This window comes from Oryctolagus cuniculus, chromosome 21 (genome assembly GCF_964237555.1).
Source record: "Oryctolagus cuniculus chromosome 21, mOryCun1.1, whole genome shotgun sequence".
NCBI lineage: Eukaryota > Metazoa > Chordata > Mammalia > Lagomorpha > Leporidae > Oryctolagus > Oryctolagus cuniculus.
The window spans coordinates 27638185-27664152 of NC_091452.1; the positions used below are offsets into that span (position 1 = coordinate 27638185).

At 58.3% G+C, this 25968-nt stretch overlaps 4 protein-coding genes across 20 annotated transcripts in view; 2 read left to right on the top strand and 2 right to left on the bottom strand.

Moving 5' to 3' along the window:
- Positions 1-636, bottom strand: part of TXNRD2 (thioredoxin reductase 2) — a 41293-nt gene extending 40657 nt beyond the window's left edge. Inside the window, exon 1 of one of the 2 annotated variants that reach the window (XM_051837299.2) lies at positions 508-636. In XM_051837299.2, coding sequence (XP_051693259.1) covers positions 508-613 — 106 coding nt within the window. In that variant the 5' untranslated portion in view covers positions 614-636. The remainder of the gene's footprint in view (positions 1-507) is intronic. The other variant, XM_051837300.2, reaches the window with a different exon arrangement.
- On the top strand, positions 42-17590 carry LOC100354142 (catechol O-methyltransferase). Of its 4 annotated transcripts, none has more exons than XM_051837303.2 (5): positions 42-135; positions 14861-15146; positions 15865-16058; positions 16363-16494; positions 16814-17590. In XM_051837303.2, exons 1-5 carry the CDS (start codon positions 106-108, stop codon positions 17006-17008), a joined length of 837 nt encoding a protein of 278 aa, XP_051693263.2. In that variant the 5' UTR covers positions 42-105; the 3' UTR covers positions 17009-17590. The 4 variants fall into 4 exon arrangements, with proteins under 4 accessions (XP_051693263.2, XP_069922386.1, XP_051693264.1 ...); XM_070066285.1 differs by having other exon boundaries at positions 60-135; positions 14664-15146; XM_051837304.2 differs by lacking the exon at positions 42-135 and adding an exon at positions 583-705.
- Positions 17591-19629: 2039 nt separating this feature from the next.
- Positions 19630-24582, top strand: LOC103345647 (catechol O-methyltransferase). Its single transcript, XM_008250589.4, has 4 exons — positions 19630-21163; positions 21922-22115; positions 22421-22552; positions 23835-24582. The coding sequence occupies exons 1-4, from the start codon at positions 21028-21030 to the stop codon at positions 24027-24029; spliced, it is 657 nt and encodes a 218-aa protein (XP_008248811.1). The 5' UTR covers positions 19630-21027; the 3' UTR covers positions 24030-24582.
- A 382-nt stretch (positions 24583-24964) lies between these two features.
- Positions 24965-25968, bottom strand: part of ARVCF (ARVCF delta catenin family member) — a 39872-nt gene continuing 38868 nt past the window's right edge. For all 13 annotated transcript variants that reach the window (XM_070066284.1, XM_051837297.2, XM_051837298.2 and 10 more), the window contains one exon: positions 24965-25662. In XM_070066284.1, the coding sequence (XP_069922385.1) occupies positions 25636-25662 (27 nt within the window). In that variant the 3' untranslated portion in view covers positions 24965-25635. The remainder of the gene's footprint in view (positions 25663-25968) is intronic.

Sequence of the window (25968 nt, forward strand, 5' to 3'; positions counted from 1 at the left end):
TTGGCCAGGGTCCCTTGGTGGCCCCAGAAAGACAAGTGTGCCCCGCCCCGCCCCGCCCCACGCCTGCTGCCCAGGGGCTCGGCCAGCAGTGAGTGCCCAGGATCCATGGGGTCCCCAGCTCCCCCCTTTATGCAGGTAACGAGTATCTGTGGGGACCAGGTTTGGTGGGGGGCGGACACTGGCGCCCGCGGGAGCCTGGATATTACCATGGTCAGGATGCAAGTAACTGGGAGGGGTCGTCTCGGAGAGCAGAGGCAGGGACCCCAGCCCCAGTTTCGCCAGCTAGAAGCTGCCCTTTTGCCCAAGAGGCTTGTGCACACTCCCACGTGCACCGCCCAGACACCCCACACCCCCAGGTAACACACCCACACACACCTCGCCCTCCGCGGGGACGCCCTCACGTGGCCACCCCCCTCCCCCGCCCCCCACGGGGACGCCCCCCACGTGGCCACCCCCGCGCACACCCCCACGCCCCGCGGCGACGCTGCAGCCCCCGGCCCCTCATACCTGCAGCGCCCCGCGCCGCGCCCCGCACCCCGCCCGCCGCGGCCCACCGCCGCCACCGGAAGCGCCCGCCGGGCCCCCGCCGCAGCGCCGCCGCCATCGCCGCCATCGTCGCGGGGCCTCGCGGGCGGCTCGGGCTGCCCTCGGCGCTGCCTGTGCCGCCGCGGACGGTCAGTCAGCCGGGCGCGCGGCCGCGGCGAGGTGAGTGCGCGGGCCCCGGCGCGGGCGGGGGTCGGCCGCGGGCGGGGTCTCGGGCCTGGCCTTGGGGGGTGGTGCTGGGCCCCGGGGCGGGAATCTGACCTAGGGTGGAGGTCCGACCTTGGGCCGGGGTCTCTGCGCCTTGGGTGGGGGTCTCCAGCCTTGAGTTGGGGTGGGGTGGGGGTCCCGGAACTTGGGGCTGGGGAAAATCTGAGCTGGGATTCGGGGGTGGTGGGTGTCCTGGGACCCGGGGCGGGGAATCTGACCTAGGGTGGAGATCCGACCTTGGGCCGGGGTCTCTGCGCCTTGGGTGGGGGTCTCCAGCCTTGAGTTGGGGTGAGGGGGGGTTCTTGGAACTTGGGGCTGGGGAGAATCTGAGCTGGGATTCGGGGGTGGTGGGTGTCCTGGGACCCGGGGCAGGGAATCTGACCTAGGGTGAAGAGACCCGACCTTGGGCTGGGGTCTCCGCGCCTTGGGTGGGGGTCTTGGGGCCTGGGGCAGGTATCTAAGTACCTAGGGTAAGGGAATCTGAGCTCGGAGAGGGACAGGAGTTGCCATACTCTTTGTGGGAGGGACATCTGTGCTGGGGTGGGGGCTGGGTGGGTCCCGGGATAGGGCCTTCCACTTGGTGCCCCACCCAGCAGAGGAGGGTCCCCTTGGGCCGGGGTCAGACCCTCAGAGTGGGAGAGTGGTTGGGATGCTCCTCTGGCTTTTCATTCCAAGAGAATGGTTGCCCACCAGGAGGGGACCCCCTGAAGCTCAGGACCCCGCCCCCAAGGCTGGAGTGGGCTGGGCTGCCCTGGGTGGGGAGACATAGTTAGAGAAAGGTGAAGTCACCCAGACCAGCCCTGCTAACAGACCAGCCTGTTTTTCCACCTGGGGACTTCTGTCTCTTGTTGCTTTTTATGGGTAAAAGTGGCCTTGGGAGCTGTGCCGAGCCCTTGCTGCTTGGGGGGGGGAGGGGCTTCTGCAGGCCCCACAGGGGCAGACCAACAGGGCCACGCTGGTAAAGGCAACCAGCACAGGTGTCGCTTGGGAAATACTGAGAGAAAATGCAGAAGTGGCCAGGCCCTTTTGGGGTGGGAGAGGGAGGTAGGAGAGGGAGGGGGTTGGAGCTCAGGGGCCAACTGGGGTTGCAGAAATCTCCCTCCTGGTTTGCCCGTGCACAGCATGGGGCTGGGTGACAGGGGCCGGGGCTTCAGGTTTTGCTGGAACAGGAATTTCCCTGGGCTGGTGCTGTTAGGGTCGTGGATGTCGTGTGGCCCTCAGCTCTTGTGAGAGCAAGAAAGCAACTAGCCTCTTGCCTGTGAACACACGCAAAGTTGTTTTCTGGTCTGGCTGCTTTTTGTAGATGCAGGAGCTGAGCACCTAGGTCTGTTAGGATTGGAAGGGGCGCTGCTAGGTCTGTTAGGATTGGAAGGGGCGGCTGCATTCCTGGGTGATGCAAACCACGGAGCGCTTACGAAAAAGCAAAGATGAGCAGTTGTGCTGGAAAGAATTCAGGCGGGAGACAGAGGTCCCTCCGCTGATTCATTCCCCAAATGGCTGCAACGGCCAGGGCTATGCCAGGCTGAAGCCAAGAGCCAGAATCTTCTTCCGGGTCTCCCACATGGGTGCAGGGGCCCAAGGACCTGGGCCAACTTCTACTGCTTTCCCAGGCCGTAAGCAGGGAGCTGGATGGGAAGTGGAGCAGCCAGGACTCGAACCAGTGCCCATATGGGATGCCGGCACTGCAGGCAGCGAGCGGCTTAACTCACTGTGCCACAGCGCAGTCCCCTAGTTTCTAACCTACCAGTTGCAGTTGGCTGCGAGTGAACCCAGTGGTTTTATTATTTGTCTTCATTTTTTTTTAAGATTTATTTTATTATTTGAAGGACAGAGTTACAGAGAGAGGTAGAGACAGAGAGAGAGAGAGAGAGAGGTCTTCCATCTGCTGGTTCACTCCCCAGATGGCCACAACGGCCGGAGCTGAACTGATCCAAAGTCAGGAGCCAGGAGCTCCTTCCAGGTCTCCCACGTGAGTGCAGGGGCCCAAGGACCTGGGCCATCTTCTACTGCTTTTCCAGGCCACAGGAGAGAGCTGGATTGGAAGAGGACTCAAACCAGCACCCATATGGGATGCCAGCGCTTTAGGCCAGGGCTTTAACCCACTGCGCCACGGTGCCGGCCCCTATTTGTCTTCATTTATTTGAAGGCCACAGAGACCTAGAGGTCCTCCATCCGCTGGTTCCCTCCAAATGCCCACAGCAGCCGGGGCTGAGTCCAGAACCCCAGCCAGCTCTCCCATCTGGGTGCCAGGAGCCGCCTCCCCTCTGCATTAGTGGAAAGCTGGATTGGAAGTGGAGCAGCTGGGACCAGCGCTCTGATAAGGGACACTCGTGTCCCAGGTGGCGGCTGAGCCCGCAGTGTCACAACCGCCTGCGCTACACCCACTTTTTTAACTTGTGTTTATTTGAAAGGCAGAGTGATGGAGAGAAAGCTCTTTGGTCCACTGGTTCCTCCCTAGGTGTCTGCAACAGCCAGGGCTAGTCCACGCTGGAGACAGGAGCCAGGGTTCTCCATCCTGATTCCCGTGTGGGTGGCAGGGGCCCAAGTGTTGGGGCCATCATCCCCTGCCTGGTTACTGGCGGAGCTGAGCTGTAGCGTCTGGGAGGGGCCTCAGAGGCGCCCTGTAGCTGGGCAGTGGGGGTGGGGGTGGGGTCCTTAGTTGTGGTACTGAGTTCTTTGAAGTTGAAGGTCTCTGGCTCCAGGCTGCAGGGCTTGTTCAGATCCCCCCCCCCCCCGCACTCCCCCGCCCCCCGGAAAGCACAGCTGAGCCAGTCCCAGCAAGGATCCCAGCAGTCAGGTGTGGGTGCTCAGCGCCACCAGGTCATTGGGCTGGGAGGACAGGACGCGCCCACGTGGAGAGTTGGAGCCGCCACGTGGCAGGAGAGTGGAGCTGAGGGTTGGGTAAGGGCCGGCCAAGCATGGCAGAAGGCAGGAGGCCAACTGACAGGCAGACCATAGACCTCAGACAGAGAGCAAAGGGGCTGGCACTGTGGCACAACAGGTAAAGCGGCCGCCTGCGCTGCCGCCATCCCATATGGACACTGGTTCAAGTCCCAGCTGCTCCACTTCCAATCCAGCTCTCTGCTATGGCCTGGGAAAACAGTAGAAGATGGCCCAAGTCCTTGGGCCCCTACACCCACATGGGAGACCCGGAAGAAGCTCCTGGCTCCTGGCTTTGGATCGGCGTAGCTCCGGCCTTGTGGCCATCTGGGGATGGAAACCTCTCTCTCTGCCTCTCCTTCTCTCTCTGTGTAACTCTGACTCTCAAATAAATAACTTTAAAAAAAAAAAAACACACAAATAAATAAGTATTTAAGAAAAAAAAAGACAGAGGGCCAGATTCTTCTCCATTGAAATACAGATTTTACCTGTTTTTGATCAAAGAAATTCAAAATTACATTATTGTTTACAACATAAGTCTGCTCTCATGAAGTCTGGCCTGATTATTGGGTAAGTGTGGGAAGGATGGCAATTATGGTGATTGTCCACATAGGCCTTTTTTAAGTTTGCTTTTTTGTTTGTTTGTTTGTTTGTTTGTTTTTTGAACAGCAGAGTTACAGAGGGAGAGAAGTTTTCTATGCCCTGGTGCATTGCCCAGATGGCTAAAGTGGCTGGGGCTGGCCCATATGAAGCCAGGAGCCAGGAGCTCCATCCAGGTCTCCCACGTGGGGCCCGGGGCCCAAGGACTGGGGCCGTCTTCCTCTGCTCTCCAGAGCCGTTAGCAGGGAATTGGGTCGGGTGTGGAGCAGCCCATTTGGAACGCTGGCTTTGCAGGTTGCTAGGCAGCGGCTTTACCCGCTACCCGCATGCCGGCCCCTGCCGAAACTTTGAATAAGGAATCTCAGCCTGGACTTTTTTTCCCCCAAAGTTGGACAAAACAGGGAATTTGCAGCAAAACCGATATACACAGGCACTTTTTTTTCTTTTTGTTCTTATAACTGTAGCTGTAACTCACACATACAATGGAGAACATGTGTTATTTATTTATTTATTTGACACAGAGAAAGAGAGGCAGAGAGAGAGAGAGAGAGAGAGAGGTCTTCATTTGCTGGTTCACTCCCGAATTGGCTGCAACTGCTGGAGCTGAGCAGATCCGAAGCCAGGAGCCTGGAGCTTCTTCCAGGTCTCCCATGCCCGGTGCAGGGGCCCGAGGACTTGAGCCATCTTCTGCTGCTTTCCCAGGCCATAGCAGAGAGCTGGATCAGAAGTGGAGCAGCCGGGACTCAAACCGGCGCCCTTATGGGATGCCAGCACTGCAGGCAGCAGCTTTACTTGCTGTGCCACAGCACCGGCCCCCTGGCTTATTTCACTCCACCTGATATCTTTGAGTTCCTACCATTTTCCTGCAAAATAGAATTTCATTCTTGTTTATAGCTGAATAATATAGTGTGTGTGTATATATATATATATGCCATATTTCTTTTTCTTAAAATATTTTATTTATTTATTAGAGAGGCAGAGTTATAGACAGAGGGAGGGAGAGACAGAGAGAGAGGTCTTCCATCTGCTGGTTCACTCCCCAGATGGCCGCAGTGGGCAGAGCTGGGCCAATCCCAAGCCAGGAGCCAGGAGCTTCTTCTGGGTCTCCCACGTGGGTGCAGGGGCCCAAGGACTTGGGCCATCTTCTACTGCTTTCCCAGGCCACAGCATCTCTGCTGGATCAGAAGTGGAGGTGCCAGGACGCAAACCGGCGCCTGTATGGGATGCCAGCACTGCAGGCAGCACCTTAAGCTGCTACGCCACAGCCTCGACCCCTAACGGTCTTTGGCTAAAAGACAGATACGGGAAGAAACCCGGTGGTCTTAACACAGAAGCAACCAAATACCAGTACACTGGGGATATTCAAGCCTCTTTTTGAAAACTTTGTACTTAAATCTGTTTATTCCTGGCCAGCTGTGGCAGAGCCACCTGAAGTCTCTCCTCTGCTAACCGTCTCCAGCTTCCCACGCCATCTGGTTTTGTCCCCTACTTTGTCTGCTTTCTGTTAATTAATTAATTTTTCATTTTACTGGGGATAAAATTACCCAACCTTTTCCTTAACCCCATTCTGCATTCTCTGCATACTGTTCATTTAAAAAACAAGGCCTCTTGTCCTGCCCGATGCTTCCCACGAGGTTTTCTCGCGTGCTTCCAGTTCTCTCACTGTTCTGATCAGTTCGTTCTCGTAAATGGATGAGCATGTCCAACCATCAGTAGCCAACTGCACATACCAGTGTCTACAGCAGTTATGAGAACACCACCCCGTAATCGCTAAAGATGCATAATTTTTTTATTTTTACAACTTTATTATTTGATTATGCTCATTGTAGAAAACTGTGAAGATACAGAAAGATTCAAAGAAAATAAAACTTACCCAGACTCTCCTCCCCCAAATACAATAAAAGATTCTGTATACTTCTTTCTAGTCTTTCTGTACATTAACACGGCATTTTAAAACAAGTACTGTAAAATGCTTACATGGCTTTCATTTTATATTATAGAACAGTCATTTCTTTTTTTTAAATTTTTTTATTTATTTGAAAGACAGAGTTACAGAGAGAGGTAGAGACAGAGAGAGAGAGGTCTTCCATCCACTGGTTCATTCCCCAGATGACCACAACAGCTGGAGCTGCGCCAATCCAAAGCCAGGAGCCAGGAGCTTCTTCCGGGTCTCCTGTGCCAGTGCAGGGGCCCCAGGACTCGGGCCATTGTCTACTGCTTTCCCAGGCCATAGCAGAGAGCTGGATCAGAAGAAGAGCAGCCAGGACTCGAATCGGCGCCCATATGGGATGCCGGTGCTTTAGGCCAGGGCTTTAACCCATTGTGCCACAGTGCCGGTCCCAGAACAGTCATTTCTTTTAGATAGTAAATGTTATGTGAAAACATGATTTTCAGTTACTGCTTCACACTAAGCCACAGCTAATCTTATGTTGGATATTCATATTGTTTTGAAATTTTTCTATAACATATCCTATTAAAAATTCTTATTTATACATGTATGCGATCATTTCTGAAGGAGAAATTCCTACGAGAATGCACAAAACAAAATGCCTATATATTTTTGAGCCTGTTGATCCGTTTTATCAAACTGCCCTCCAAAGATTGCAGCAATGTGCAGTCCCGCCAGCAAGGAGCCAAGTCCCATTTCTTCCTCACCGTCCTTGGCAACACAGGAAACCAGCTATTACTCCCCAGCCTGTACTGCTGCAAGTTTAATAGCCAGAGGGAAGAATGGTATCTTGTTTTATCCTAAAATGGAAGATTTTGGGGCCGGCGCCGTGGCATAGCGGGTGGCATCCCATATGAGTGCTGGTTCGAGTCCCGGCTGCTCCACTTCCGATCCAGCTCTCTGCTATGGCCTGGAAAAGCAGTGGAAGATGGCCCAAGTCCTGGGGCCCTGCACCCACTGGGAGACCCAGAAGAAGCTCCTGGCTCCTGGCTTCAGATCGGCGCAGCTCTGGCCGTTGTGGCTGTTTGTGGCTCGCTCTCTCTCTCTCTCTCTCTCTCTGCCTCTCCTTCTCTCTGTGTAACTCTGACTTTCAAGTAAAAAATAAATCTTTAAATTAAAATGTGAGATTTTTACCCACACGTGGGCGGGGCCTGTGATTTTCTCCACGTTCAGAAGTGGCCCGGGTCTCCCAGGAGGAGGAGTCGCGAGCACTTGCAGGAGTCTCTTCCCTGCACTTGTTTTTCTCCCCCAGGCAAGTGCGTGAAAGCTACACGTCTTTCCCAGGATTTTTTTTCCCAGTTAAGCAGCAATTCCCACAACGACTGGAGTTAGAAAGCCACCGTTTTTCTAGGGCTATTTTAATGTCTTGGTAATAAAACAGAACACTGGGCCATATTCTTCCGGTTACGCAGGGTTTCCGACCATTCTTGGCCCCGTCTGAGGTATGGTGGTGAGGAGCAAACTTGCGGCTTTATCTGTTGCCATGGCAATACTTGCATGGCAAGGTCCAGCCTCTCTGCACATGGGGAGTACCCACATGTTTTTCAGTTCTTCTAACATTTCTGGATCATCCAGGCCTGCTCCACCGATTATTGCAGTCTGCACGGTGGCGGTGCTGACGGCACCTGAGGCCATGTTTGTGCGGGGCAGGAGGTTGCACTGGGCGGGCAGGCGCGCGGGGCCACCAGTAGGTGACAGTGAGCAGTGTGGAGTCCTGGGATCTGATGTATAATTTTTAGAGACAGTTTTCTGAAAGGTTTATTTGTTCCTTTATTTGAGAAACAGGGGCCGGCCCTGTGGCTTAGCAGGTAAAGCCTCTGCCTACAGTGCTCCATTCCGTATGGGAGCCGGTTCCAGTCCTGGCTGTTCCACTTCCGATCCAGCTCTCTGCTGTGGCCTGGGAAAGCAGTAGAAGATGGCCCAAGTCCTTTGGCCCCTGCACCCACATGGGAGACCCGGAAGAAGCTCCTGGCTCCTGGCCTTGGATCAGCACGGCTCCAGCCATTGTGGCTATTCGGGGAGTGAGCCAGTGGATTCTCTCTCTTTATCGCTCCCTTTCTCTCTCTCTAACTCTGCCTTTCAAATAAATAAATAGTGCCTTTTATTTAAAAAAAGATTTATCTTCTTCTCTTCTCTTGTCTCCTCTCTCCTCTCTCTTACCCACTCTCCTTCTCTCTTGTCTCCTTTCTCTCTCTCGGCTCCTCTCTCCTCTCCTCTCGCTCGCTCTCTCTCTTCCTCTCTTCCTCCTAAACTCTGTCTCTGTCTCCTTCTCCCTCTTTCTCCTTCCTCACCCCTTCCCTCTGGCCTGCTGGGTTTTCCCCAATAAACCCTTTCCCTTACTCCAAAAATAAAAAAATAAAAAAAATTATTTATATTTGAAAAGTAGAGTTACAGAGAGACAGCGAAGGAGAGACAGAGAAAGAGATCTTCCATGAGCTGGTTCATTCTCTAAGTGGCCACGACAACCAGGCCTGGGCCAGGCCAAAGCCAGGAGCCAGGAGCTTCTTCCAGGTCTCCCACGCAGGTGCGGGGCCCAAGGACTTGGGCCATCGTCTACTGCTTTCCCAGGTGCATCAGTAGGGAGCTGGATCGGAAGTGGAGCAGCTAGGACTTGAACCAGCGCCCATATGGGATGCTGGCACTGCAGGCGGCGGCTTTACAAACCAGTATGTCACAGTGCCGGCCCCAAGATTTCAACATATTTTTTGTAGCCAAATAAACTTACCTTTTCATTCCATTTTCTGTGAGCATCTTAAAGCGCCCTCACGTGGGGAGGAGAGGTAGTGCAGAGGGGACAGCCTGCCGGAGTTCACAGGCTGTTTCTGGCCACCAAGCTGTTTGCCATGGGAGGGGCAGAAGCAAATGGGGAGAACAAAGAGGCTTCGTGGAGCCAAAAAAAAAATTGTTCCTGGCCAAGAGTCAGGGAGTGAATCACTGCCTGAAAACAGGAGCCAGGGAAAAGTTTTCCAGGCCGGAGTTCATGTTAAAAGCAGCCCCGGGATGCTTTGTAAAATACGTAGAATTTGGGGCTGGTGCTGTGGCGTTAAAGCTGCTGCCTGCGGTGCCAGCATCCTATATGGGTGCCGGTTCGAGACCCAGCTAATCCACTTCTGATCCAACTCCCTACTGATGCACCTGGGAAAGCAGTAGAAGATGGCCCAAGGCTGGCGCTGCAGCTCACTAGGCTAATCCTCTGCCTGTGGCGCCGGCACACCGGGTTCTAGTCCCAGTTGGGGTGCCGGATGCTATCCCGGTTGCTCCTCTTCCAGGCCAGCTCTCTGCTGTGGCCCGGGAGTGCAGTGGAGGATGGCCCAAGTGCTTGGGCCCTGCACCCCATGGGATACCAGGAGAAGCACCTGGCTCCTAGCTTTGGATCAGTGCGGTGCGCCGGCCGCGGTGGCCATTGGAGGGTGAACCAACGGCAAAGGAAGACCTTTCTCTCTGTCTCTCTCACTGTCCACTCTGCCTATCAAAAAAAAAAAAAAAAAAGAAGAAGAAGAAGAAGAAGATGGCCCAAGTCCTTGGGCCCCTGCACCTGCGTGGGAGACCTGGAAGAAGCATTTATTTTTTTTAATATTTATTTATTTACTTGAAAGAGTCACACAGAGGGAAGGAGAGGCAGAGAGAGGACTTCCATCCGCTGGTTCACTCCCCAGATGGTTGCAATGGCTGGAGTTGTGCCGATCCAAAGCCAGGAGCCAGGAGCTTCTTCCAGGTTTCCCACACAGGTGCAGGGGCGCAAAGACTTGGGCCACCTTCCACTGCTTTCCCAGGCCATAGCTGGGAGCTGGATCGGAAGTGGAGCAGCCAGAACTTGAATCAGTGCCCATATGGGATGCCGGCACTGCAGGCAGTGGCTTTACCCGCTGTGGCACAGCACTAGCCTCACAAGTAAATGATTTTAAAAAAATACATGGAACTTATCTTTTGGCATTTTAACTGTCGCTAAGGGTAGGATTCTGTGGCATTCAGCTGATGGTTCATGTGTGGAGCAATAATGTCCCCTCCCCCCCTCCCCATTCCCTCTGGCTGCCTCTCATCCACTTTATTTCTTTTAAAGATTTATTTATTCACTTGAAAGGCGGGGGGGGGGGGATTTTCCATCTGCTGGTTCACTACCCCAAATGCCCACAACAGCCAGGGTGGGCCAGGCCGAAGCCAGGAGCCTGGATTCTATCCGGGTCTCCCGCGGGTGGCACTGGGGCCATCTCCTGCTGCTCTCCCAGGCGCTTTAGCAGGGTGCTGGATCGGAAGCGGAGCAGCAGGGTCTCTTTATTGAAAGGCAGAGTTACAGAGAGGCAGAGGGATAGAGAGAGAGAGAGAGGTCCTCCATCTGCTGGTCCACTCCCCATATGGCTGAAATGGCTGGAGCTGAGCCAATCAGGAGCCAGGATCTTCTTCTGGGTCTCCCACGTCAGTGCAGGGGCCCGAGGACTTGGGCCATCCTCCACTGCTGCTTTCCCAGGCACATTAGTAGGGAACTTGATCGGAAGTGGAGCAGCCGGGATTCGAAACGGCGTCCACATGGGATGCCAACACTGCAGGCTGGGGCTTTAACCCACTGCGCCACAGCACCGGCCCCTAAGTCTGACTCTTAGAACGCGGTTTTCTTTTTGTTGCAGAGTTGCCAGCGTTCTCTTCCTGCACCGGGTCTTAAGCCCTCACCAGCTGTATGACACGCAGATATTTCCTTCCATTCTCTGGGTTATCCTTTTGCTCTCTTGATACACAAAGAAATTTTAATGAAATCAAATTTACTTTTGTTTTGTTTTCTGTGTGTATGTGCCGGGTCTGAGGATCCATTGCCAAGACAGGCATTGTGGTGCAAGAGGTTAAGCCGGTGCTGGAAACACCCACATCCCGTATTACATGTGGACATCCGGGTCTCCCACATGGGTGCAGGGGCCCAAGCACTCGGGCCGTCTTCTGCTGCCTTCCCAGGTGCATCAGCAGGGAACTGGATGGGAAGTGGAGCAGCCGGGACTCGAACAGGTGCTCATACGGGATGCTGGCGTCACAGGTGTCATAGCCAGCCGCTATCCTGTGCCAGTTTTTAATTCCTGTAGCCTAGTAGTAGGTTTGGAAGTCAGAGCCCGCCATTACTTTTCTCTGGTGCTCTCACGTTCCCATGGTAACAGCCCCGGCCCCGCCCAGCAGCTTCTGCCATTGGGGCTCAATGGGTGATGCCATCAGAGCCCGTATGGAGACTCCAGCCTCCCCTCCTGCACTCACTGAGGTCCAGAGACCACAAGGACTGGTGTCAGGGGAAGTGGGCATGGCTGGCCGCAAAGACTTTTCTGGAAGCTGGGGAACACCGGGCTGGCCACGCCCGTCCTTGGGTCCCTGCGCCAGGAACACGCAGAGCTCTGCTTCCCACAGAGGGCTGTCAGGGCTGACCCTGAGCATGGGACCTGGATGGCTCTGGGCGAGCCCTCCACGTGCGGCTCAGTTTTCCTTTTTAATTTATCTTTTCTTTTTTTTTTTTTTTTTTTTTTTTTTTTGACAGAGTGGACAGTGAGAGAGAGAGACAGAGAGAAAGGTCTTCCTTTTTGCCGTTGGTTCACCCTCCAATGGCCGCTGTGGCCGGCGCACCGCACTGATCCGATGGCAGGAGCCAGGTGCCTCTCCTGGTCTCCCATGGGGTGCAGGGCCCAAGCACTTGGGCCATCCTCCACTGCACTCCCTGGCCACAGCAGAGAGCTGGCCTGGAAGAGGGGCAACCGGGGCAGAATCCGGCGCCCCGACCGGGACTAGAACCCGGTGTGCTGGCGCCGCAGGCGGAGGATTAGCCTAGTGAGTCGCGGCGCCGGCCCTTTTTAATTTATCTTTAAAGATTAATTTATTTATTTGAAAGGCAGAGTTACAGAAAGAGAAGACAGAGAGAGACCTTCCATCTGCTGGTTCACTCCCCAGAGGGGAACAACAGCCGGGGTTAAGCCGAGCTGATGCCAGGGGCCAGGAGCTTCTTCTTCCAGGTCTCCCGTGTGGGCGCAGGGGCCCATGCACCTGGTCCATCCTCCACTGCTTTCCCAGGTGCATTAGCAGGGAGCTGGATCAGAAGCGGTACAGCCGGGACACAAAGCCGTATGGGATGCCAGTGTCGTAGGCAGAGGCTTGACCCTGCTACACCACAGTGCTGGTCTTCGTTTTCATATTTAAAGATATCTCTATCAAGCAAAGTAATAGTTTAGTCTTTTTTTATTTATTTATTTTTTTGACAGGCAAAGTTAGACAGTGAGAGAGACAGAGAGAAAGGTCTTCCTTCCGTTGGTTCACCCCCCAAATGGCTGCTACGGTTGGCGCTGTGCCGATCCGAAGCCAGGAGCCAGGTGCTTCTCCTGGTATCCCATGGGGTGCAGGGCCCAAGCACTTGGGCCATCCTCCACTGTACTCCTGGGCCACAGTGGAGAGCTGGACTGGAAGAGGAGCAACCGGGACAGGACCAATGCCCCACCCGGGACTAGAACTTGGAGTGCCGGCACCGAAGGTGGAGGATTAGTCAAGTGAGCCACAGTGCCGACCTAGTCTCTCTCTTTTTTTTTTCAATTGGAAAGACAAACAGAACTCCAATTAATTGGTTCACTCCCCTGGATGCCCACAACGGCCAGGCTGGCCCAGGCGGAAGGAGCTGGGAGCTGCACCCGGGTCTCCCACATGGGTGGCAGGGACACAGGCACCTGAGACATCCCCACTGCCTCCCAGGGTCTGCATGGCCAGGAAGGTGGAGCACCCAGCTGAGAGACGTGGCCGTCCTAACCCCAGACCCAGCGCCTGCCACTGTGTGGCAGCAGAAACGGCGCTCGGTTTTCAGGGCACCTGCACACCGGTCGTGCACTAGGTCATTCTGTGCCGGAAACCTCTGGGCGGCTTGGTTGATCAGTGGGCGGAGTCGCTGTCCTTGGTCCTCCCCCAGGCCCCGAGGTCCCTGTGCCCCCGCGTGCACGATCAGTGAGAGCCAGAGATTAGAGAGTGAAATGCCAAGTTCTCGAATTCTGCAGGTGCCCCGGGGGGTGAAGTAAACAGTTCAGGCTCCTAGCACCTTCCAAAGCAGTTCCCCATTGAAGCGGAATCGGCCTTTGCATTTTTGGAATTTACTTCCCACATTTACTGTTGTGTTTTTTTTTTTAAAGATTTATTTATTTAATTGAAAATAAGAGTTACACGGAGAGAGAAGGAGAGGCATAGAGAGAGAGAGAGGTCTTCCACTTGCTTGTTCACTCCCCAGTTGGCCGCAACGGCCGGAGCAGTGCGGATCCAAAGCCAGGAGCTTCTTCTGGGTCTCCCACGTGGGTGCAGGGGCCCAAGGACTTGGGCCATCTTCTACTGCTTTCCCAGGCCACAGCAGAGAGCTGGATTGGAAGTGGAGCAGCCGGGACTAGAACCGACGCCCATATGGGATGCTGGCACTGCTGGTGGCAGCTTTACCCACTACGCCACAGCACTGCCCCCCCCTTTTAAATATGGGGAGCAGGGACCAGCATTGTGGCACAGCAGGTTAAGCCGCTGTCTGTGATGCCAGCATCCTGTAACTGAGTGCTGGCTCAAGTCCCAGAAAGAGGTTTATCTCGACTCGCGGTTCTGGTCCAAGGTCCAGGGTGATGTGCTTCTTGGTGGCAGAGGCAGGGGACCGGTGGGTCCCTTCAGGCCTCTCTCTCCTTATACAGTGCCCCAGTACTCAACTGTGAGGACCCCACCTGAGAGGCTTAGCACATCCAGATCACCTCCCAAAGCCCCCCTCTGAACACCACAGCTGGGCTAACTGCCCACCCTCTGGGTCCCTCACCCTCGGGGGTTAAACTCCAGCCCGGGTCCCAGAGGGTTCAACCCACGCTCTCGCCAGAGCCAGGAGACAGCAATAACCCAGGACAGAGAAGCACCATTGGACACGCGTGCAGGCCAAAGGAATGACCTAAGCGGGAGTCGTTTTCCTACTTTTTGAAACTATCGATTTGGTGTCGGCGCGGTCACGTAGCGGCTAAAGCCGCCACGTGCGACAACAGCGACTATCGATTTGTGAGGGCATGGCCGGGACCCATGCGTCTCTGGGCTAAGGGTGGAACCTTCTGCGGGGTGTCCCTGAGAAATACGCAGGAACTGGAAAAAGCTGGTGGAAAGTGGAATTTTCAAAGGTGCCGATTTCAGGGCAACGCGACCTTGAAACCGGTGCAGGAGCAGCTCACGGAAAATGCGTCTTCCCAATGTGAACTGCTTCCCACCGGGACAAACCTCCCTTCAAATTCCATCTTTCCACGGAGGGCCCCGTGGCACGGTCAGAGGCCGGGGTAGGGCTGGCGCCAGCGAGCTTAGAGCTCAAATTAAGGCGGGCCCCTGTGCCCGGTGGCGGCTCCAGCCTCCCAAAGGCACCTGCCACTCGCCGCAAGTCTGCATATGACCCATACTTAACTCATTGGATGGCCGTGGCAGCCCTGGACTGAGACAGGTGCAGAGTACTCAAGCCACGCCCCTTCTCGCCCCGCCCCCGTAGATGCTGGAGGCCCCGCCCCCGCTGTGGGCGGCCGGCAGCTCTGGATGGAGACAAGTGCAGAGTACTCAAGCCACGCCCCTTCTCGCCACTCCCCCGTAGATGCTGGAGGCCCCGCCCCCGCTGTGGGCGGCCGGCAGCTCTGGACGGAGACAGGGGCAGAGTACTCAAGCCACGCCCCTTCTCGCCCCGCCCCGTAGATGCTGGAGGCCCCGCCCCCGCTGTGGGCGGCCGCCGCGCTGGGCCTGACTCTGCTGGGGCTGATGGTGTTCCTGTGCCGCCGGCACTGGGCCATGCTGCGGATCGGCTACAACGAGTTCCTCCTGCAGCCGCTCCGGAACCTGCTCATGGGCGACAGCAAGGAGCAGCGCATCCTGCACCACGTGCGGCAGCACGCGCAGCGCGGGGACCCGCAGAGCGTGCTGGACGCCATCGACACCTACTGCTCGCAGAAGGAGTGGGCCATGAACGTGGGTGACAAGAAAGGTGGGTGTCGCCGCCGGCAGACCTGGGCGCCGAAGCTGGGTGAGAGCCCATAGGGGACCGGCCCTTGTTCTTGGAGCTTGGGACATGCCCAGGCTGGGGGGTAAGGTACTCCTCTTGCAGGGCTGGGGACAAGGGTGGTGCGGGGAGCCTGCACCCAGGCCACCGACCCATCGGGTGAGCAAACCGTACTTTGCAAGGAGAGAGAGCTGGGGCGGGGTGAGCCTCTACACTGCCATGGCCACAGGTGTCTCAGTGACACTGGCCTCTGGGGACTCCACACCAGTGGCCACCATGGGGCTTGGTGCAGGTGCTGCACCAGCAGGCGTGGAGGTGGTACCGCTGCTTGTGGCTTCCCACCGCTTACATCTTGGGACCTGCCTGGGGACCCGTCAGTCAGGTACTCCCCAGGCCACCCCATGGCCCTGAACTCCAGCCTGGACACAGTCATGGTTGCCAAAATCCCTGGAGTGGGGCTTGGGGACAAGGTTTCACAGCCCCTGCCAGACCCCTGCGAACCTGATGACCCAGGACGCCTGAACCAGGCAAGGTGGGAGAGACAGGGGCAGGTGTGAGTCAGTGGGGCCAGGTGCCAGGACTGGGAGCTTGGGGGTACAGCAGACCCCACAGTGGGGAGGTGGGGTGGGACGGGAGAGGGATCTGGGGCCAGGTGCCCACCCCTGCACTCAGCACACCCCCTCCCCACCCCTGCCCCTTGCAGGAGCGATCATGGACTCCGTGATCCAGGAGTACCGCCCCTCTCTGGTGCTGGAGCTGGGAGCCTACTGTGGCTACTCTGCGGTGCGCATCGCCCGTCTGCTGCCCCCTGGCGGGCGGCTGCTCACCATGGAGATCAACCCCACCTATGCGGCCATCACCCAGCAAATGCTGGACATTGCTGGGCTGCAGGACAAGGTACAGCTCAGCTGACCCCGGGGACAGAGGCTGGTGGGAGGGTGGACCCAGAGGACACCCAAGCTCGATTCAAGGCCACGTTCACTGGGCTCCCATCGTGTATCCCAGGCTTGGGGTCCCGGGAGGAGCCCCCAGCAGCTGGACAAGGGTGGTGTCGCTGCCTCGTTGTCCTGAGAGCTGGAACCTCGGGAGGGGTGGGGAGAGAGGACTGTCCTCTGAGAACCCCTAAGGAGAGCGGGCGTGGGTGCGCAGACGGGGTCCCCTGGGGGTCCCCATGGGTGGCACCAACAGTGCACTGTGCCAGGTCACCGTGCTGCTCGGGGCGTCCCAGGACCTCATCCCCCAGCTGAAGCACAAGTACGACGTGGACACATTGGACATGGTCTTCCTGGACCACTGGAAGGACCGCTACCTGCCGGACACGCTCCTGCTGGAGGTGAGCCCCTCCCCCACAGGCCACAGGGGCTGCCCGGATGCCTTGCCAAGCCTTGGGGGCAGCCCTGGGCAGGGACCTCCCTCTGCTGGAGCCACTGCCTGAAGCCAACGCATACAGAGGACAGTAGGCCCCTGGGCGGGTGGAGATGGGAGGAGGGCCTTGTGGGGTAGAGGCCAGGTAGGGAGCCTCCAGGGAGGAGGGAGAGGACAACAGAGAACAGAACCAAGGCCTGGTGGCGAGCCCCTGTCCTGGTTTGGAGCAGGCTGGCCGGGCACCCCTGACCACCCCCATCCTGGCCCCGTCTCTCTGTCGCCTGCAGGAGTGTGGCCTTCTGCGGAAGGGGTCGGTGCTGCTGGCCGACAACGTCATCGTGCCAGGGGCTCCTGACTTCCTGGCCCACGTGCGCGGGAGCAGCAGCTTCGAGTGCACACACTACAGCTCGTTCCTGGAGTACATGCCAGTGGTGGACGGGCTGGAGAAGGCCATCTACGTGGGCCCAGGCCGCCCGAACTGACCTTGGCCGTGCCCCCTGCCCTAGTCCCTCCCCAAGCTGGTCCCTGCCAACCCTGCTTCTGCTGTTGGGGGCCCAACAGGCCTGGGCCCTGGTCTTGGCTGGCCTCCCTGGACTGTGGCTTCGGACTGAGCAAACTTGGCCCACTGCAAAGGGCTACTGGCTCACCACCCAAAACACCTGCTGGGACCCTGGGAAAGCCTAACAAAGGCTGACTCAGAGCAGGCGGGGCCCTGAACTGCGCCCCCCCACCCCGCGCGCCAGCCAAGGAGACTCCAATCAGGGCTCTGTAGACAGGAACGCAGGCAAGGCCCCGAAGTGGATGCACCTGCGCGCTGTGGGGCCTTGCACTCAAGTTGTCCACCAGGTGGCAGCACTGCCTCAGCTGAAGCACCAGCGGCCGAAACTCCCGGGACGCCTGGCCCCTGCGCCTTCACCTCCATTTAAGAGTGCATTCTCACCTCTACTAAATCCATCTGTGGAACAGGGATGCCAAGTGCCATGTTTGTTTGCTTTTATAACAACAAAAAAAATTAATCCTGCTTTTTTTATTGTGATAAAATACACAGAATCTATTCTTTGCCATTTTGCCCGTCTCTAAGCGAATGAGTTGGTGGCATTTATCTGGATGGCTCAGCCATGTGGAGCAAGAACTTCCCCTCCCCCACACTCCACCTCTGTCTACCTCTCATCTCTTTTCTCACTTTTTTTTTTTCTTAAAGATCTTTATAAAGTTTATTCAAAAGGCCGAGTTACAGAGAGGAAAGCAGAGAGGTTCCATCCACTATTTCAGTCCCCAAATGACCTCAACAGCCTGGACTGGGCTGGGCCCAAGCCAGGAGCCTGGCTCTCCCACGTGCGTGGGGGCAGGGGACCAGGTCCTTGGGCTGTCACCTGCTGCAACTCCTGTGTGTGGTCAAGGAGCCGGGAGTGGAGATGCAGCTGGGACTCGAACTCGGGGCCGCTGATGCCGGCTGCGGGCGTCTTACCCGCGGTGCCGGGTGCAGTCCCGAGTGCCTTCTGGATGTCTCTCCGAGCCCGACTTTGAAAATGCTTCTGGCGCTCTGGGGCTGAGTTATCGGAGCTCCCTTCCTCCCGGGGATCTCTGTCCCTGGGCAGCTGGACGCCATGCAGACAGGTGCTCCCATTCTCTGGCTGGTTCTTTCCCGCTCTGGATGCACACAGGTTCTGCAGGTTTTGTTTGCTGCGTGTTCGTGTCACGTCTCAGACTCCGCTGCCACTGGCAGGTGTCGGGGTGGGGACAGCAGGTTAGCCTGGTGCTCAGACAAGCCCACATCCCTTAATGTATGCTTGGTGTGAGTCCTGGCTACTCAGCTTCTGATCCAGCTTCCTGCCAAAGCAGTGGAAGATGGGCTAGGTGCATGGGTCCCTCCCTGCTGCCCACGATGGAGACCCCCGCTTCAGCCTGGCCCAGCCCTGGCTGTTTCAACCATATGGAGAGTGAACCAATGGCTGGAGATCTCTCTGTCTCTTTGTCTCTCTCTGAGCTTATAAAGAACCCCCTGGGAAGCTGCTCATTCCTCTGCCTTCCACCAGGCTCAGGGGCCCCTCCCACTGCAGGTCACGACAGCCGCATCCGGGGCCAGGAAGGCAGGACCCAGTGTCCCTGGCCAGGGGACACTGCAGGCCATGTGTGGCCACCTCTTCAAGGCCTCTCCCTGTCCCCTGTGATGTCTGTCCTCGCCCCGCTGGACTCTGGTCCTTCCCCTGGACTCTGGTCATTTCCATTTCCAGTTTCCAGTTTCTGGTCACAGTTGACCAAATGCAGACTTGAGCTGCACACAAATTTGATCCCCTTTGCTGCAGACATCTCCAGCCCTGCCTGAAGCCTGGAAGGCAGGAGCTGGGCTCAAGAGCCCGCCAGGGTGGCCTCCAAGCTGGCCAGCAGGGGGCAGCCTTGGGCACTCTGGGTTTCTGTGCTCTAATGTAGGGGTCTGGACGGAGGGTCCTCTGCCCCAGGCTGCCTGGAGCCGGCGCTTGGGCTGTATCCGGGACCACGTCCATTCTCAGGGGCCAACTGCTCTGGTCCCCGGGCTCGGTGGGTGGGGCTGTGTCCTCTGTCCTGTTTGCTGTTGCCAAGAACACAAACCCATGATCCGGGCACTTTGGGAAGAAAGGTTTATTTTTGGCTCATGGTTCTGGTCCGAAGTCCGAGGTGCTGGTCTTTTGGCTGGCAGAGGCCCAGGGTGTCCAGGGCAGGGAGGCCCCTCCCTCTGCTTATACAACTCCAGGACGCAACTGTGGGGAGCTCCACCCCTCCCCACGATGTGCTCACTGCATCCTGATACCCCCACAGCCCTCTGTACACCACAGCTGGGCTAACTGCCCACCCTCTGGGTCCCTCACCCTCGGGGGTTAAACTCCAGCCGGGGTCCCAGAGGGTCCAACCCAGGCTCTCCCCAGAGCCAGGGGCAGACAGAAATCCAGGAGAGAGAGGCACCATCAGGCACTCGTAGAATGAATGAAAGTTTTCCTACTTTTCACACAAAAGAACGATTCATCTGTGAAGGAAGCGCAGGGCCACCGAGAGTCTGGGCTCGCCGGGAAATGCTGAGGGTGTCCCTGAGAACTGCGTGGGACTTGAACAAGTTGGAGACTAGGCTTTTTTTTTTTTTTTTTGACAGGCAGAATGGACAGTGAGAGAGAGAGAGAAAGGTCTTCCTTTGCCGTTGGTTCACCCCCCCAATGGCCGCCGTGGCCGGCGCGCTGTGCTGATGCAAAGCCAGGAGCCAGGTGCTTCTCCTGGTCTCCCATGGGGTGCAGGGCCCAAGCACCTGGGCCATCCTCCACTGCACTCCCTGGCCACAGCAGAGAGCTGGCCTGGAAGAGGGGCAATCGGGACAGAATCCGGCACCCCCACCGGGACTAGAACCCGGTGTGCCGGCACCGCAGGCGGAGGATTAGCCTAGTGAGCCGCGGCGCCAGCCAATTTAATAATTTTTTAAAAGGATTGTGTTTTTGCATGCTCAGTCCTGGCTGTTCCTTCTTGCCATGGCGCCGGCCGAGAATGGACTTTTAAAGACGCTGATCTTGGTGCCAAAGTGTTTCTGGAACCCTCGCGTAGGAAGTTCATAGGCAATGCATATTCTGAGCATGGGGGCCAGGGCCGCGCTGGCTGCGCTGGCCAAAGTGAGGGCTGCTACAGCGAGTGCATGCAGGTTCCCCAGTGCGCGGTGACCAGAGCTGCTTTCCCGCCTTGTTAGCCGGTATGCTCCCCTGGCCAAGGGAGGGAGGGGCGGGTCTTCCTGCAGGTGCCATTCCTCACGGTACCCAACCATCAGGTTGCAGGTGACATATCCTTCACTCCTGACCTGGGGGGAGGACCCGGGGAGTCGTGCCAGGGGGAGACCTGAGGCGGCCTGCAGTTAAGGACAGGGCGGGTAAGGGGACAGGAGCCGAGCAGTAAAGCCCCTCCCCTCCAGGCCCCATCCTCTATCCCCGTCCCTTCTCCTCCTGCCCTGTGGCCTCGCCCCTGCCCTTCATTGCCAAGATAGGAGGCCAGATGGGGATAGAGCCCTTAGCCCGCTAGGCCACTCCCGAACCGCGCCCCATAAAGCCCACCACTGCCCTGGCGGAATGACAAGATTGGGAGAAGCGACCCAGCCCTGACCACCGTGAAGCGGGGGCCCGCAGCTGAGGGGACAGAAGGGCAGAGGCGGGGACAGGCGTAAAGCATTAAAGCCCCGCCCGCCTCTCTGGGCCACGCCCTTCTCCCGGCCCCCTCTAGCCACGCCCTCTGCGCCACACCTTCTCCCTGTTGTTGCCTAACCCGGAGGCAGTACAGGCGAAGAGTACTGAAGCCGCTAAGCCACGCCCACCGCCACGCCCCTCTGCCCGCCACGCCCCCTCTCGTCCTGCCCCTCGGCCACGCCCCCGCTGTGGGCGGTGGCCGCGCTGGGCCTGGCGCCATTGGGGCGGCTGCAGTGCTGAACCGCCGGCTCTGGGCTTTGCTGCGTATCGGCTACAACGAGTTCTTCCTGCAACCGAACCGGAACCTGCTCATGGACGACAGCAAGGAGCAGCGCATCCTGCGCCACGTGCGGCAGCACGCGCAGCGCGGGGACCCGCAGAGCGTGCTGGACGCCATCGACAACTACAGCTCGCAGGAGCGAACCATGTGCCTGGGCAAAAAGAAAGGTGGGCGTCGCGGCCGGCGGGCTCTGGACACGGATCGCACAGGCCTTGAGGGGGCCGTAGGAGAAGCGCTTCTGGTCGCCTTGTTTCTGGCGTTAGCGCCTTGATCAGGCTGGGCTGGGGGGATCGACGGGAGCCCTGGGGGCTGAGCCACAGCCCAGCGTCTGCCTGGGTGCTGCAGTAGCCTGGACACTTGGGGCCGGAGCCTCCGCCCAGGCCACTGTCCAATCGGGGTAAGGGGAGTGTTGGACAATTCGTGTTTGACCCCGGAAAGAGAGCTGGAGGGGGGAGCCCCTGGGTCGCAGTGGACGCTGGTCTGTGGTGTCTCCTTGCGACCCTGCCACTGGCACGCCAACAGCACGGCTGGGCACGGGCGCCTGCACGGGGGTGGGCGGGGTGTGGCTCCTGGTGACCTCTGGACATCTGAGTCATGGGACCCGCCAGTCGTGTACTTCCTCTGTTCTTGGACTCCAGCCAGGGCACAGGCATGGTTGCCGCACTCCCTGGAGTGGGGCTTGGGAACAAGGTTTCACAGCCCCTGCCAGACCCCTGCGAACCTGATGACCCAGGAGGCCTGAACCAGGCAAGGTGGGAGAGACAGGGGCAGGTGCGAGTCAGTGGGGCCAGGTGCCAGGACTGGGAGCTTGGGGGTACAGCAGACCCCACAGTGGGGAGGTGGGGTGGGACGGGAGAGGGATCTGGGGCCAGGTGCCCCCCCCCCCTGCACTCAGGACACCCCTCCCCACCCCTGCCCCTTGCAGGAGCGATCATGGACTCCGTGATCCAGGAGTACCGCCCCTCTCTGGTGCTGGAGCTGGGAGCCTACTGTGGCTACTCTGCGGTGCGCATCGCCCGTCTGCTGCCCCCTGGCGGGCGGCTGCTCACCATGGAGATCAACCCGGAGTTTTCTGCCATCACCCAGGAGACGCTGGACATTGCTGGGCTGCAGGACAAGGTACAGCTCAGCTGACCCCGGGGACAGAGGCTGGTGGGAGGGTGGACCCAGAGGACACCCAAGCTCGATTCAAGGCCACGTTCACTGGGCTCCCATCGTGTATCCCAGGCCTGGGGTCCCGGGAGGAGCCCCCAGCAGCTGGACAAGGGTGGTGTCGCTGCCCCGTTGTCCTGAGAGCTGGAACCTCGGGAGGGGTGGGGAGAGAGGACTGTCCTCTGAGAACCGCTAAGGAGAGCGGGTGTGGGTGTGCAGATGGGGGTCCCCTGGGGGTCCCCATGGGTGGCACCAACAGTGCACTGTGCCAGGTCACCGTGCTGCTCGGGGCGTCCCAGGACCTCATCCCCCAGCTGAAGCACAAGTACGACGTGGACACATTGGACATGGTCTTCCTGGACCACTGGAAGGATCGCTACCTGCCGGACACGCTCCTGCTGGAGGTGAGCCCCTCCCCCACCCCACTACATTGGAGGTGGAAAAGCCAGGACCCCTACAGGTGCTCATATGGGATGCAGGCATCCTTAGCAGTGGCTTAACCTGCTGGGCTACGGCGCTGGCCCCACTTTCTTTTTTTTTTTTTAAGATTTATTTATTTATTTGAAAGGCAGTGTTAAGAGAGAGGCAAAGACAGAGGCAGAGAGAGAAGTTTTCCATCCACTGGTTCTTTCCCCAAATGGCTGCAATGGTCAGAACTAGGGCAAAACAAAGCCAGGAGCCTGGCGCTTCCTCTGGGTCTCCCACGTGGGTGCAGGGGCTCAAGGACTTGGACCATCCTCTACTATTTTCCCAGGTGCATTAGCAGGGAGCTGGAGTGGAAGTGGAGCAGCTGGGACTCGAACTGGGATCCATATGGGATGCCAGCACTGAAGGCGGTGGCTTTACTCACTACACCTCCACGCCAGACCTGTCAATAGCATTTTTATTTTATGATTTTGTCAGCACTTCTGTGTTCCCAGGTCAAACTTCAGGCCTGAGCCGCCTTGCTCTGGTCTGTGCTTATGCCCCGCCCCCTGCGCTCCTTCTGGGAGGGAAGCGGGTGCCTGTCCCGGCTCAGACACACAAGCCTCCCAGGAGTACTGATCCTGTCCAGGCCTCGGGCCATCGCTGTGGCTGTGTCCAGTGCTTATGCTTTGCTTCTGCGGAGAGCCCAGGCCAAGGAACCCGTGCATGCTGCTAGGGCCCCTGCAAGGGTGGAGATGGGGACCCCCAAGTTGAAGAGCTCAGGGCTGCCCAGAGCAGCACCCCAGGAGGCAGCCTTGTTGGTGGGGAGTCGGCCCCATCCCACCCCAGGCACGTGTCCTTGGCACCTCCCACTTGTGGGCGCCTGTGTGCGTAGCAACCAGCTGTCTCTGGGACCAACTGGCCTGCGGGGCCACTCTCCCTCATTCACCCAGCTAGCATGTACTGAGCACCAGCTGTGTGCCTCGGGCTGTTCTAGGCCTGGGGATGGATTCAGGAGTCAATGAGGCAGAAGGCGCCTGTCTGCAGGGCTTGGACCTCCTGGAGGTGGGCGGAGACCCTGGCTGGGTTCCTTCCTGCAGGAGATGTGGTACCAACCCGAGTGTCTCAGTGACAGCCAGGCCCCAAGGTAGACCCAGGCCAGAGCATGGGGCCGAGGTGTGGTGGCAAGCCCCTGTCCTGGTTTGTGGCCGGCTGGCTGGGTATCCCTGGACACCATCCTCTCCCCTCCCCACCCTGGCGCCATCTCTCTGTCGCCTGCAGGAGTGTGGCCTTCTGCGGAAGGGGTCGGTGCTGCTGGCCGACAACGTCATTGTGCCAGGGGCTCCTGACTTCCTGGCCCACGTGCGCGGGAGCAGCAGCTTCGAGTGCACACACTACAGCGCCTTCCTGGAGAACATGCCGGTGGTGGACGGGCTGGAGAAGGCCATCTACGTGGGCCCAGGCCGCCCGAACTGACCTTGGCCGTGCCCTCTGCCCTGGGTCCCTCCCCAAGCTGGTCCCTGCCAACCCCGCTTCTGCCACTTCGGGATCTGTCCTCAAATGCCACGTGTACTCGGGGCCTGGGTCCAGGCCTTGCTGGATTCCCTGGTTGGTGGCTTCGGACTGAGCAAACTTGGTCCACCGCAAAGGGCTACTGGTCACCACGCAAAGCACCTGCGAAAGCCTAACAAAGGCTGACTCGGAGCAGGCGGGGCCCTGGACAGCGCCCCTGTCTCAGCCAATGAGACTCCAATCAGGGCTCTGTAGTCTGGCAGGCAGGCAGGCACCGCCAGGAAGCGGATGCACCTGCGCGCTGTGGGGCCTTGCACTCAAGATGTCCACCAGGTGGCAGCACTGCCTCAGCCGCCGCACCAGCAGAGGAATCTCACCGCACACTTTCGCCTGCCGTGCCTTCACCTCCATTGTAATGCACCTGCACCTCTTTCCTGAAGCTGGGTGGCTGTCCTCATCCTATCATGCCATGTCTGAATGACGTGTAACAGAAATTAGAGATCCAGGTATTTCAGTACAAGATGGCACGGGTTCCATTCTTCTCAAATTCTGGGTTCTCACCCCTTAGTTGCTGGCTGCCTTTGATGGGAGGTGGCCCTTGCAGGCTGGGCCCTTGGCCGGCACAGCTGGCCCAGGGAGCGCCCCGCCCTGCTATGCACTTCTGCTCCGGTGGCCTGGCCAAGGGCACCTGTTGGTCCCACAGGACCGGAGGGGTGCAGTCAGCAGGCCGTCATGTCCAACCGGAAAGACAGAGACAAGTGTGGCCGGCAGCCTGGGTACATGATTGTGGGGTACAGATGAACCCCACTCTCCACCCATACAAACTGAGGCCTTGGTGCTGGACCCCAGAGGAGGGGAGGCCACTAGCGGCTGCCCAGAGAGACCTGAGCCACACAAGCTGAAAGTTGCTTTTTTTTTTTTAATTTTTAACTTTTCTTACAAAAATTTAGATGTGTACCAATAGTCTCATTTTGGTTTACTGTAAATGCTTTTGTCATAAGTGTTTTTCTCCTGTTTTTAAGCACAGACAGCAGGCACTGAACAGCAGCAGGCCCCGGTGCTGCCCAGGGTCAGCCCCCAGGGGGTCGCTCCTTGAGGTCCTGGGCAGGTGGACGCTGGGAGGCCACTGCCACGGTCGGGAAGGGCGCAAATAGCCAGAGCCCTGTGCCGCTGCCCCCACACCCGTGGTCAGCCTGCCGTGAGGCACAGGGCAGCCCCTCTAGCTTCTTTCCCTGAGCCCCCTCCTTGCCTGGCTACCTGCCCGCCCTGCGCACACGCACACACACGCACACACACGCGCGCGCACACGCGGGCAGCTCTGCTGGCCCCGGGCCCTCCCCGGCGCGCAGCCGCGTCCAGCCTTCTCCCTGGCGCCCTCTCTCGGCTCGCTGGGACACAGCACCAGGTCGGCCTAAAGCAATCAGGTCCGAGAAGAGCGCGTAGGGTGGCAGGGACCCGGTGCTGCGGGAGTTGAGGGTGGGGGGTGTCGCTGCCAACCCCGGCCGCCAGGGGGCTCCGAGCTCCACGGCAGGGGTCTGCTGTGGACGGCCCTGCTGCGGTGATCCGGTGGCTAGGAACCCACGGCCGGACCCGGGCCCTGCGGAGCGAGAGTGGGAAGCGGGCGCTGCAGCCCTGCGCACAGGCGGCGAGCGCACAAGGGGGCCCACGCCCCAGTCATGGGTAGTGTGGGCTGGCCCCAGGGGTCCTGTGTCAGGGTCGATCACAGCCAGCAGATGGTGCTGGCAGGTTTGGGGGGACCCTCCCTCCCTGCTCCGTCCCATCCCCCAAGGACTCTCCCTCCGGGCCCTGGGCTTGGCCTCCCCACTCCCCCACAGGTATCAGGGCCGCTGCACACCTGCCGTGGGCACACAGGGAGAGCAGAGCATGCAGCCAGCAGAGGTTA